The sequence below is a fragment of the Saimiri boliviensis genome, chromosome 9 (genome assembly GCF_048565385.1).
Source record: "Saimiri boliviensis isolate mSaiBol1 chromosome 9, mSaiBol1.pri, whole genome shotgun sequence".
In the NCBI taxonomy this organism is placed as follows: Eukaryota; Metazoa; Chordata; class Mammalia; order Primates; family Cebidae; genus Saimiri; species Saimiri boliviensis.
In genome coordinates, this window is record NC_133457.1 from 15,401,317 (window position 1) to 15,414,760 (window position 13,444).

General features: G+C 37.7%; 2 protein-coding genes across 10 annotated transcripts in view; one reads left to right on the forward strand and one right to left on the reverse strand.

The window, feature by feature from the left end:
• Positions 1 to 13,444, forward strand: part of MED12L (mediator complex subunit 12L) — a 361,238-nt gene that overhangs the window by 245,043 nt on the left and 102,751 nt on the right. The window lies entirely within an intron of this gene.
• P2RY13 (purinergic receptor P2Y13) lies at positions 7,916 to 11,277 on the reverse strand. The gene is made up of 2 exons (XM_003925030.4): positions 11,196 to 11,277; positions 7,916 to 10,740 (listed from the first exon to the last, which is right to left on the reverse strand). Exons 1-2 carry the CDS (start codon positions 11,241 to 11,243, stop codon positions 9,724 to 9,726), a joined length of 1,065 nt encoding a protein of 354 aa, XP_003925079.1. The 5' UTR covers positions 11,244 to 11,277; the 3' UTR covers positions 7,916 to 9,723.

Below are 13,444 nucleotides of genomic sequence, written 5' to 3' on the forward strand. Positions count from 1 at the left end.
ATTTTTTTCCTGCTGGTTTTTATAGCAAGTCTCACATTTCATAAAAGCCCCAGGGGTCTTTATAGCAATAATTTAGTTTACACTTCATTGGAAAATCTTGTTAGTTGTGGGGCACTCTTTTAATACTTTTGTTTAGCCATTATAAACCTCCAGTTTATTTTAAATACAGAACATCTTTTGTGTGTGTGTGTGTGAGTGTGTGTGTGTCTGTGTGTGTTTGCGTGTCTGTGTCTGTCTGCCACCACAAAATTTTAAAAAATCTTGTTTTGTTTTTAAAATAGGGTGATTTTTTTCCTTTTAACATTATTTTTAAAGAAACTAAGCCTATGAACAAATTGAAAGAATTGTTCAACTAGGTTTCATCTAGATTTATAAATTGTTGCTGTTTTCACATATACTCTTCCCCACCCCAGCACATCTGCTTTTGGGGGGATGTATTTGAAGTTGCCTGCCATTGTTGGGACAAATATATCACCCTTAACTACTTCAACATATTATACGTTTCCCAAGAACAAGGATATTCTCTTACCTAATCACAATATTATTATCAGTCAAGAGATTATCATTGAAACAATATTTTAAAATACTTAGCCTGCATTAAAATTTTGACAATTTCCCAATATTTTAGAAATTTTTTTGATGTGGAATTCTTTAATGAACACACACTGAATTCAGTTTGACTGTCTTGTTAGAATATTTTGTTCTTTACTGAGTCCCTCTTTTTTACTTTGATCTCCTTGGTTTTTGAAAATTGATTCATTCTGTGTTTGCTAGGTCCCTCCTGTGGGACATGTAGCAAGGGGATACTTAAATGTTTCTGAGACAATTTGGACATATTAGCCCAAAGTCTGTAGTGGAGTTTGAAATTATGAAGTAAAATAACAGTATCTATAATCTTGTTTTTGGACATAGGCCTGGTTCATATATTACTAATTGCAAAGTTGATAGAACCAAACTCACTTTTTCTTTGGGATATAGGTTGACTCAATTGACTTCTCTTGACCTCATGGTCTGTAAAATGGCGAGTCTTGGTTTAGTCACAGAAATTCAAATGAGAATTCCCTCAACCTTTATGATTTTTCAAAATATATTCTTAAAGAGACAAGGTGCTCAAGGGAAAGAGCGTCACATCTTTGAAGAAATTAAAATGCGGTAAGATTACTCATAAGCCTTTCTCAGTCCTGAAATGAACTCTTTAATCTGAATTCTCATTTTTTTGGCATGAGACATTGGGCAAATGTATTACCAAGGCTTACCTTGGTCTTCTAGTGGTTTCTCCATGGCACGTGACTTTTTCCTCCCCTTGGCTTTTCTGCATTGGTGTGGACCTAGGGACAGTGTTTCTTCCCAGTGTTGGTAGGCATAGTATTTGTGTTATAATCTCATTTTTCTTTATCACTAATCTCAGATGTATCTATTTCTTCTTCAGGGAAAATGCACATATACAGGGCATCATAGTCACGTATAGTATACTAACTCATTATTACAAAAGAAAGACAAGCAGGGATCTAATTGCAAGATAGCTCAAGCTGATCTCTCTTGAATGCTCATGTTGGTGTTTTCCATGTCGCTGAACACACAACAAGAATTATAGTAAAACCTTTGCCCAGAATCTTAATGTTTCATCTCTGTACACAAGTCATTCTAATTGTGGCTCAGCATCCAGTAGCTGAGAATTTGTGCTAAGTATAATTATTACAAACCCTTTAATAGTCAGTCCTTTGACAAGATTGGTATCATTGGGTCCTTATGCTTGAATTACTGTATTTAATCTGTCATTTGAAATGATTTGTATCTATCAGGACTGCTTTATGTGAAAAACACTTACCTTTCTCTGGTATGAGAACTTCATTTGATTAAAGGGAAGGGGGATGGTTTGGAGATTGAGTCTGGAGATAAGGCTGCATCTCTGACTATTGCCCTCTTATTGATACTCCTTCCTATGCTGGGCAACTTAATCTGTCTCCTTGCTTTGTAAATCTTGAGTGAGAGGCAGTGTCCAGCTGTGACGGGACTAGTGACTGGGGTCAGGTAAACTCCGATTTGGAGCATATCCACTTAGTAGCTTTTTTACTTTGGGTAAGGCATTTCTTCTTCTGAAAATGAGCATGGGAATGCCTGCCATGTAGGGATGTAAAGCTTAAATGAGTTAATCTACTCAGGGTAAATATATACAGGGCAATTTCACAGTGTTTGGAAGTTGGTTGGCATTTGAGGGAACAGGAGCACTTTGTCTTTTGTCAGAAGGTAAAGGGAGAGCAAGTGAATGAATGGGGAAGTCTCTATGCATGGTAGACTTGGAATGATATACCTCAACTCAGAAGTTAAGATACATCCATAATTTTGGTTGCTTTTAGAAAGCTCCTGGTTTTCCTGTTAGTGACAAATTGATGATCACTTGAAACACATTTTATAATCTTTTTTGAAAGTTATTTCTCCTGTAAAGGAGGAAATTTGGACTTCTTTATTCCAGATTATCTGAGATTGTGGGAGTCTATAAAAGCTGAGGTTAGCATATATGAGGATAGAAGGGAGGTTGTCTCAGTAGAGTTATTGTGTTCAGGTTAAAGCTTCATTCACTCATAATTTGGGCATTTTTGGACTTAGGAAACTCAGTTGTACAGTTAAATAGAATAAAAAGACAAAGATTTAAAGACCAGTGACATGATATGTATATACAATATAAAGTCAATACATAAAGCTAATATTTAAAAACCCCAAAGTTATAAAAGCCTTCAGAAATACATTAGGTATAGTTGCTTAAGATGGACACCAGTAAGTAAAGTCATATACAAGCATGTAACATTTAAACTAAAGCTCAAAAATAAAGGTGAATATTCTGTTATTATGCCTCAGGATGTTATATTTGTCGGTTTGAGTTGTATTACAAGAGTGGCAAAAGTTCACATGCTGAGGAAGTTATGTAATTTTTGTTTTAAAGAACTGATTTACCTCTTTAGGTCTTAAATTTAATTTCCTTTCTCTTTCATATTATCTTGCCTTTTTCCTTCTCTTTTATCACTCCTCCCAGTTGTCTCAACTTCCATTTCTGCCATTTTCTTAGTATCCCCATCTCTCATTTTCTCCCTGCTTCCTTTCTTCCCCATTCTTATTTTTTTCTATGAGGACTTCATAATCAGATGAGAATGGAGGCAAGGAAGCCGAAACCCAGGTTACGTGGCTATCCAAAATATTGGTACACCCAATTTCTGACCAACGCTGGGTTCTCTTGCCTGTGTGGTTACACCCAATCATTTGATTTGTACTTCTTTGTTTGCTATTTCACATGGAGCATGTTCACTGTGCACATCATAGCATAGGAAGGAACTATTCTACATGCTCACAGAAATCCCTGGGAAAAGCCTGGCTAATATTAAAGCTGTTTTGTTTTTCCACAGAATTCTTTTGAGACAGGGTCTTGCTCTGTTATCCAGGCTGGAGTGCAGTGGGTTTTTTTTTTTTTTTTTTTTTTTTTGGTGCTTTTTGTAGAGTTGAGGTTTCACCATTTTGCCCAGGCTGGTCTCAAACTCCTGGGCTCAAGCAATCCACCCACCTTGGCCTCCCAAAGTACTGGGATTATAGGTGTGAGCCACTGCATCTGTCCCCATGGAACTCTTTTAAACTGACTTGCCCATTATGGGAAGTTAAGAGTTGCTTCTATGTCCTCACTTCCCATTCACAAACTGGAGCTCACCCCCACCTCCTTCTCAGAGCTACCATTGATCTTATAGTTGTAGATTCATCACTTTAGACTTCTTCAGAGTGTATGATTCTGTTGACCATCACTTCCTCCTTGAATCTCTCTTGTTCCTTGGTATGCAGTACACTAGACTTCCTGTTTCTCCTTTTAATTCACTAACACTACTCCTCCCAATTCCAAGGCGTCATCCCTGCTCCTTGTCTTCTGTGTTCTGATCATGAGACTTTTGCAGTATGACCTCTGGGGTTCTCATCTCATTTCTCTCCCTGTCTCAAAAAAGATTACTCCCTCTGCCTCTAACCTAGGCAAATTTTTGGAGCCTTGGTCCATGTTTTCACCCAGCTGTGGGCTCTTTGATCCTAGCTCTCTCACTGATGCCTCAAGTGGAACATACCCCAAATCTGCTTCTGTGATGATGACCTAGGAAATCATTCAACTAATAATCCTGAAAGCAGTCAGCCCTCAATTGGAGAAGGGGATGGAGGCATTATGGGTCCCATTGCTAATATATCTTACATATTAACCATATGTTTTACGTAAAGTCCTCCATGTTTAGTGGTCTTGGACTCTGAACTTAAAACTCCTCTTCCTGAGAATGTCTAGAAGGTCCATGTCACATGTTTTCCCGATGGCTCTTTCCTGCATAGATGGAAGACCTCTTTAATTGACCTGGCCTTACTGGCTCTTCCTTCAGTCTAGAGTCATCCTGTAGTTGGCCAATTGATTTTCCTAATGCACAGCCTGGAATATGTGGTTCTTCATCTTAGAAACCTTCAGTGACTCATTAGTGATGACTAGATGCCCCAATACAGTGCTTGGCTCTACAATCTTGCGTCTCTGTCCCAAATGTATTTCCTGTGCCATGCACTGTAGGCTCAGGTCCCCTGCAACCTTCACGCTCCAACCACAGCACAGTTCCACTCCTACCTGAGCCTGCCTTTAAACTGCTAATTCTGCTGCAGGGTTTCCTTTTGAATGTTGTTTTCTTAAAGTTCCAGTTCAAATTTCCATCTCCTGTGAGCCCGTCTTCGTTTTTTCCGTGTGGCATTAATTGCCTGTTCCTTTGAACTTCAGTGGTGTGTCTCTCACACCTCTTATCATGTCTCCAGTCATTATAATCTGTGTTCCTTACCAGTGTACACCTTCTAGAGAGACAAAAGGCCCTGTACCCAAGTTGATGATGAAGGAATGACTGGCTAAATGAACAAGTGAATTCAGTCTTGGGGATTTTACTCCCCCTGAGCTCTCAAGTGCTGGAGGGACCCCTGAAGTAGTCATAGGTGCCACGATGGCACCATTCATACCCCTAAGGTTGTTAAAGCCCATTCATGTGAGACTTCTCTCTTCCCCTCTAAGAAGCCGCCTCCTTATTCTCCCTAAGTGGGGCCTTTGAGGAATTCTGCTCAGTCTGACTGACATGACAGAGAGATGGTGACCAGAGCAGTTGAGTTGCTGGTCTTGAGACCATCTGCCTGGGTGTCAGTCCCAGCTCTGCCCCATTTGTCGGTGAGTGATGTGCACCATGGGCAAGGTGTATGTTTGCTTTGTGCTTCAGTTTGTTCCCATTTTTAACTAGAGAGCCATGTAGTATCTGTCTCATAAGATTGTAGTAAGAATTAGAAAGATCATGATCTTTGTAAAGAGCCTGGCACACAGCAGGCATTCAGGAAATGAGTGTGAGCTGCCTGGGTAGGGTCCTGGGAGGTTCTTGTTAGCCTCTAGGTCAGGGCTTATTACCTATTACCTGGCAGCATCTGGGCTGGTTACTACCTACACAGAAATGTATTGTTTTTGTGGGGTCAGGGAGCATGGGGGTGGCTACGGAAGTTTTATAAATAACAGGAAATATAGTATGGGAGACTAGAATTGTGACTTCTCTTGAGAACATTAAATCTGAGGTTGTAAATGCAGTGGTTAAGAATATGGGCTTAGAAGCCATAGTTTGAATTAGCCCCATTCCTGCAGATGGCAAGCTCTGTGACCTCATACAAGTTACTTAGCCTTTCTGTTTCTCAACTTCTTATCTCTAATATAAAGATAATAAGCATTTCATAGCCTTCCAGGGATTGTTAAAAGACATAGATGTGTTGCTTTTGTCTTTTAGATGGATCTAGAAATCTTTTTTTGTTTTGTTTTGTTTTTTTAAAAAAAAAAGATAGAGTCTCGCTCTGTCACCCATGCTGGAAGTGCAGTGGCATGATTTTGGCTCACTATAACCTCTGCCTCCCAGGTTCAAGTGATTCTCCTGCCTCAGCCTCCCAAGTAGCTGGGACTACAGGCATGTGCCACCACACCTGGCTAGTTTTTTGTATTTTTAGTAGAGCCAGGGTTTCACCATGTTAGCCAGGATGGTCTCGATCTCCTGACCTCATGATCCACCTGCCTTGGCCTCCCAAAGTACTGGGATTACCGGTGTGAGCCACTGTGCCCTGCCAGGAATCTGTATTTTAAGAATCCCTCCAGCTGACTCTGGTAGCCACTAAAATTTGCTTACTAATACAGTTGATGTGTTCTGTATTCATATTACCTACATTTGGTTTCTATGTAAAATTTAAATATTGAGATGTGTTTCTAGGTACTTCAAATGATTTGTAAATTCTACACTTTGCTTAGTAGGGCTACTGTCTTCTAAGTATGTTTTCTTAAATAATAGATAATACTTGCTTTGGGTTTTGTTTTGTTTTTTTTTTTTTTGCTCTGGATATTCTGTTAAGATCCATGTGAACTTTGATCTATTAACTTGCTGGAGGAATACAGTTGATGTTGGGGTAAGGCTTAAGTATTTTTAGGAAAAATACCTTGGAAAGTTATGAAAGGTATAACTTTTATAACTTGGAAAGTTATAAAAAGCTTTTAAATGGATATGAAATAATGGGATTAATAAGATTGAATAATTATTTTGTAGTTTATGATATAATGACTTTATCTGCCTTTGGCTTCCATGATTTGAGAATCTCACTGTTTCTCTGCCTCATCCTTCCCCTTTACTGGGCTCCTCCTTGGTTTCTCAAGAATTTTTCTGTGTGTGGGAACTGTACTCCCTTCAGCCCCCCTGTTTTCCTTAAGGTTATTGGGAAGATCTTACCCTATTTATTTGTACAGATGATTACATTTTAACATTTGACAGAAGCCTTTGTATTCTAAGCTCACATATTCTGTCAGTCAAAGCTGCTGTTTTCTTTTATTCTTTTTGGTGTATCATTTATGGCTATATTGTGGCATCTTGTTTTTAAAAATACTTTGGACCTGAGTATTGATGATGACTGGCTTCAGAAGTTTTTCATCTTTTGAATGTTATTTTAGGGTATCTCTAATATGTCTTTTCACCAAGTTCTTGATAAAAGAGATTATTTTATTCTACAGGTCAGGCACTCTGCCTTTGAGTGGAATATTATAATGGAATGAAGTATTTGTATTTATGGAAGACAGATTTACTCTTTGAATTTTATCTTGAAAGGTTGTTTTTAAAAATTGTATACTTCAGGTGTACCCACATTAAATAGAGATTGAAAATGTCATTAGAGGCAAAATACATAGGTTATGTCGCTAAAGATACCTGGTATTTAACAAGGGTAGCTTGGATGCAGTTACTTACAAGATTATAGTCTACTTGTAATTGTGTAATGTACTCAGTCAAGATAATACAGATTTAGTGACATCCCTAATGGTGATGATTATTTAATTCCGTTATTGGAAAGAATGAAGATCAGACATCAAGAGTACTTTCTAAAGAAGAGTTTTTATGATTGCTATATGCTGTAGTTACAAATTTTACTTAACCATTATCAACATGCATAGCTAAAGGATTTCATCAATAGCTTTAAAACTTTGGATGTGGGCCGGGCGCGGTGGCTCAAGCCTGTAATCCCAGTACTTTGGGAGGCCGAGGCGGGTGGATCACGAGGTCGAAAGATCGAGACCATCCTGGTCAATACGGTGAAACCCCGTCTCTACTAAAAATACAAAAAAAAAAAATTAGCTGGGCATGGTGGCACGTGCCTGTAATCCCAGCTACTCAGGAAGCTGAGGCAGGAGAATTGCCTGAACCCAGGAGGCGGAGGTTGCGGTGAGCCGAGATCGCGCCATTGCACTCCAGCCTGGGTAACAAGAGCGAAACTCCGTCTCAAAAAAAAAAAAAAAAAACTTTGGATGTGGTTATTCCATGATCCTGTTGTTTTCATGATCATTCACTAGTGAACCCAAGAGCAGCACAATTTTCAGGCCCTACATACATGTTATAGGAGAGCAGCTGGAGAGAGCCTGAGCTTTCATTTCAGGAAATTTATATTGTCTTTGGATAATAAAAACATCAATGAGAATTGGCTCCCCTTTTGCTTCTCTAGTACATAAAATAAACCAAATGGGCTTTATTTTATCAAACATTTATTGATTGCACAATGAAACAGTTTCTGCTTTCAATAATAAACATAGGTTATTAAAAGAGTAGATACAAATGTCAGGAAGTAATTACAGTGCAGTGTGATAAGTTTAACAATATAGTTGTGGCAGCATGCAGAGGAGGGAGTGACTGGGTTTCAGGTGATGGTGGAATGTTGGCCAGGTAAGATTTTATGGACTATGTGATGGCAACATAGGGTTTCACAATGGATAAGAGGCTTCCAAGTGTACCAGAGGGAAATATACATATGCAGGGGCAAAAATGGAGCATGGCATATTCTAACAGTTAGAAATTTATATAAGAGTGTAAAGTTCAAGAGATGGGTAAGTAGTTAGGAGGTGAGGCCAGAAAGGTAGGCAAGTTCTAGGGCCTTTGAGGCCATGGAAGAAAATGTTGGCTTTACCTTATGATGGTTGTGTTGGAGCTCGTGGCACGTTTACAGAGCTTGACTACTCCTTTGTGTATTTTCTCTAGAAGATATAGATTATTTTTTTTTGAAGATATAGACTCTTATCCATCATTTCAGAAAATTACATTTTATTTTTTGAATCACAAAAGATGTAAGAAAAAATACCATGTTAAATAAGTATAAGCAGATCATCATCCTTTGAAAAATCTCCCAATATGGATGTTACTGATTATGGGTCAGCAATTACATCTTTGTATGTATCAAGAATAGCAATTCTATTTAAAACATCTGTAGACCATAGACTGTAGGGTGTATTGTGGGAGATACCAAGAAAACCTGGCATGTCTGCCTCTCAAGAAGCTTTAACATTTTTTAGGGGTGTTAACTAGAAAAGGGGAGTCTGCATTGAGAACCCTATCACACACCCAAACAGAAGAAGTAATTATTTTTAACCGGAGGGAGGGGCAGGGGTGTAGGGATTGTGGCCCAGGAAGGCTTTGGTGAGTAGGTGGCATGTTTAACCATCATCAGAGTATTTGCTGGACAGAAGCAGAATTCCAAAGAATAGTAACATAGCATTCTCATACTTGAATTATATACACCTAAGGGATAAGAAAAGTGGTTTAATAATGGTGCTTGTCCCTGCGATGGTGTATTGTTGTAATGTGAAAGAAGCTGTTTGTAATGGTAAGGAGAAAATTCTTTACCCAGGATTTCAGAGGACTTGCTGACCCAGTTCAGTTCCTCAGACTCTTCAAATTTGCCCTTTGAACCCCTGGCTGCAGTTTTCAACAGTGAACTTCAGGAGTTGGCCTTTTTTTTTTTTTTTTTTTTTTTTAAATCAGCACATATCTACATTTAAGGGGCACAAAAGCAGTAGTGTTGTGTGAATTGTGTAAAAGAATGTGAGAAGGTGTTTGGAGGGGAGGTTTGCAGGGATATGCACATCTCTTTAATCTTTTCCAGTGTTAGTGAATGCTCTTGAAGTAGTGACCTCTAGTGGCCATTTGTATCCTGTTGCTTTTTCTTAGTAATGGTTCATTCAGCTTATGAATACATCTATGTGGAGTTAAAATTTATATAATCTTTTCTTTATACCAGGATGGTAAAATGCAAGAGGGCATTTGTCCCAATCTTTTTTATTGGTTAAATTTGATTTCCACATTATCTACTGAAGTCTCAGCAATAAATATAAGTTAACCATATGTACAGTTGTTAGCCTAAGGTTATATTGTCTGTCTGACTGCTCTGATTCTCTTGGCTTGATGCTATGGTCTTTCTCTCTCGCATACATGGTAGTCTTTCTGTGAATTTTTTACATAAGAATATGTATATTAAGGGATCCATACAAATGTTAGTTGCTGCCAAAAAGAGAGTTGTTTCTTTAGCAATAAACAGTTGATTTTGCATTCTGCAGTCAGTCTTATTGTTGGTTTGACTGTGAGTATATGGAACTCTGGCAAAATGAAATGGAGCAAAACACACAAAGAAGACAGCCACGACAACAAATACTTTGCCTTCCACCTTTTTGTTGTGTTTTCTGTCCTTACTTTTGGACTTTTTATAAGAATCGTATACTTTTTTTGCAATAACCACATAAAACACCAGCATTAGGACGAAAACAGTCCAGAAAATAAACTGGGATATGTTATTTACCATTTGATGCCATTTCAGCCCCAGAGGCCCCTTTAAGGAGGCACACTTTTTCACAGACGATGGTGTTGCTTCCTTGTTGCTCAAGATAATATTTGGCAGAGAGATGAGGAACAAAGAACACCAGGTGAAGATTGAGACAGTTTTTGCAAAAACAGTTTTTTTAAGGAAAACATTTCTCAAAGGTCTACTGATCTTGAGGAATCTGTCAAAGGCTATGAAACCTAACAGCACGATGCCCACATACATGGTCTCATAAAATATCACCGAAGAGAAACGACACACAAAACCTCTGAGCTGCCAGGGTGCCAGGTGTGAGTCAGAGAGGATTTTGAAAGGAAGCATGAGTGTCATTATCAAGTCAGCCACCAAAGTGTTTTTGAGGTAGACGATGAAGGTGGAGGAGCTGGGGATGTGGACAAACACCCACAGAGCCAAAGTGTTCAACAGGATGCCGGTGAAGAAAACCACTGTATAGAGAGCTGGAAATACCAGCCGTACTATCCGAGTGTCTCTGGGGCACCGCTCAGACCCGTTGAAGCCTTGCATCACTGTGGTGTTCATTGTTTCCAATGTCACCTGTTACAAACAAACATTTATACAAACAAAGGAAAACAAAAAACCCTTCATGATTTGCAAATGCTTTTTTTTAAAAACAGACTTTATGTTCATAACATATTAACATGCTGCATTTATCCAACACTTTGAATAGATGTGTTGAGAAGGAAAATACTGTTTCTGGCTAGAATTTTTACAGCATACAATATATTTTTGGTACTTTTAACAGCACCATTACTTTCACATCCTTGTGAAATCCAAAGAACAGGTTCTACTCTTAGCCATAGAAGAAAACTGTTTAAGAGACAGTAATACATAATTATTACTAATACGTCAGATTGCTGTGAATTATGTAATTCCTTATGCTCATAAACTATGGTTTGAAGATTATTAACTTTAAAGCACTGTTTTTCCCCTTAAGCATATTCTACCTTTTATATAAGCAAACACACTCATAATAAAAAATTAAAATTCACCTTCGGGAAGATACTCAGTTCTCTGTGTCGTCTTATTGCAGCAGTCATTAGTTCAGCTCACAAAAGAGAGTGTGAAGCAAGTGTTCTGCTTTCTTATAGTGGATTTCCTTCCTTATTTTTACTTTTGTAATGTGACCCATTAGAACATCTTCATATTCAAACCTTTGGGGGATTTGCTAATACGCTCTTTTAGTCCAGACTTTCATACTGTAAATCTGTGACTTGAATAAAGAAGCTTATTTGAAATTATCTTTAAATTTTCTCATCATAACTTTCTTGAAGTTTATCTTCTTGATCTGCATGTTTAGTGAACTTTTTGAGTGCTTCTTGTATATAGTGGGAGACAGAAAGATGAAGAAAGTAGTCCCAAATTACAATCAAGCAGGAGAGTAAGACTTTAAAATTGCACAGAATCATCTTCTGCATCCTCGTAAACTGGATTTTCCAGTGATTTGTGTTGAGGGGGATGATATGTTTATTTTTGTAGATATTTGTCTTAGTCTTCTGGTTTTGGGATCTGAGAGTTAACATGATGTTTTCTAACAGTTGAAGACTATTGGACCCAGCTGTTTGGAGTTAAAATCCCATTCCACCAATTAATTGAGATTAGATTATAGACAAATGATTAAACAGCTCTGTGTCTCAATTTCCTCATCTGTGTAATGGGTTTGAAAATAGAATCTATCTCACCCTGTTATTAAGAATGAATTGATTGCCTGGAGTAGTGCTTGACATATAGGAAGTATTAAAAACTGTTAGCCACTCATTGCCATGGGAGTGATTGCAAATCCAGATACTATGCTCTTTCACTTGTTAGAGAGCCATTTTTGGAAATCTTTTCTGTATATGGTGTATTTTGGTGCAAAAGACTTAAGGAATTTCATCAATCAACATTGGGCCAATATCTATAAATTTTTTTTTCTTTAACTCTCTTCAAGTTTGAAAATATGTAATGCTGCTTTTGCATAGAGAAAGTTGTTGTCCATGGCAGACATCTGCTTGCCAGGTAGGCATAGGAAAAGCAGAAATTAGGAGATCTTTTGGAGGATGTGGAGTTCTCCATGGTGAGTTTCATTTCATGTTTTGTGCCACAATGTTACCATAGAGTTAGACGAGACTGTAGTGTTGGTTGATCATGAAGTTTTTGGGTGACTTGGCTTTGGATTCTGAGAGTAAAAATGTAATGCCCCTGGACATTTTAAAATATGAGGCAATACGATGTCTGATAGTTTTGATTAGACTACCCAATGATGGCACAGTTTGAAAAATTACTCTTTGACAAATAAATTAATCCTGGGAGTATAGATTTAAGATTTCATTAAGGTAACGGAGCATACATGTATATCTTATAAACATATATCTTTTTGTTTGCTCAGCAGAGGCAAACAAAAATGCTTTATTTCTTAAGTAGAGAAATTTAATCTATAAAATTAATTGTAAATTTCTCTGTAGCCCCAAATTTGTAATCTAAAGGAAGATCTAGAATAGTTTTCCTTTAAACAAGAGAAATTCTCTGCAGGATAATTTCATAATCTGAAAACTGGAAATCACTCAGATTTCAAAACAGTAAAGTGTGGGAAACTTTCCAAAGAGGAACTGACTTATGGTGCCTGTTTCTAGAGTTTTGAAAATATATTCCTTTAAATGTGGTAGATGTCAAAGTGTTCAATCATAGTAAATATCCAATAGATCATTCATTTCTGTATGCTCATCGCTTCTTATGTGTTAGCTGATTTTTCCTTAGTTCACAGCAGTACTAGTGCCTGCCAGGGAGGGCATAGCAGAGAAGCTGCTCAGCAGAATGGTGAGAAGCCAGAGTGCCTGGGCGCATTTCCTTTTTCCAATTATTTATTTTCTTGTGACCTTAGGCAGGCTGCATATGCTCACTATGAAATGGTTGCCCTACTTTTACAATAAAAATAATAGTATTTGCTTCACAGTGTTGTTACAAGAATAAAATGAATGAACATTCAACAGTGCTTAGAATAATGTCTGTCATATGGTAGGTATCATGTAAGTTTCTTGTTAAAATGAAATTGAAAGAAAATTGGAATGTTGTGCATACATATGGTGATGTCTCACAAAAGGAGAGAAGAATCAAAGAAGTTACAGTGAAAGATCCCAGAAGTTAGGAGCCTATCAAGTGGGAATAAACTAAACATTTAAAATCCTGTGGGACTCTAAGAAAATGTAGTTAAAATCAGTAAAGTCACACCAACTATACTGTTTTAAGTGATTATTTAATCCTT

What these genes read in the sequence shown, in the direction of transcription:
- P2RY13 (XM_003925030.4), bottom strand. Translation starts at nt 11,243, where the DNA reads ATGACTGCTGCAATAAGACGACACAGAGAACTGAGTATCTTCCCGAAG. An exon ending in AACTGAGTATCTTCCCGAAG is followed by an intron (nt 10,741 to 11,195) that starts GTGAATTTTAAT and finishes TGTTTGTAACAG; the next exon opens with GTGACATTGGAAACAATGAA.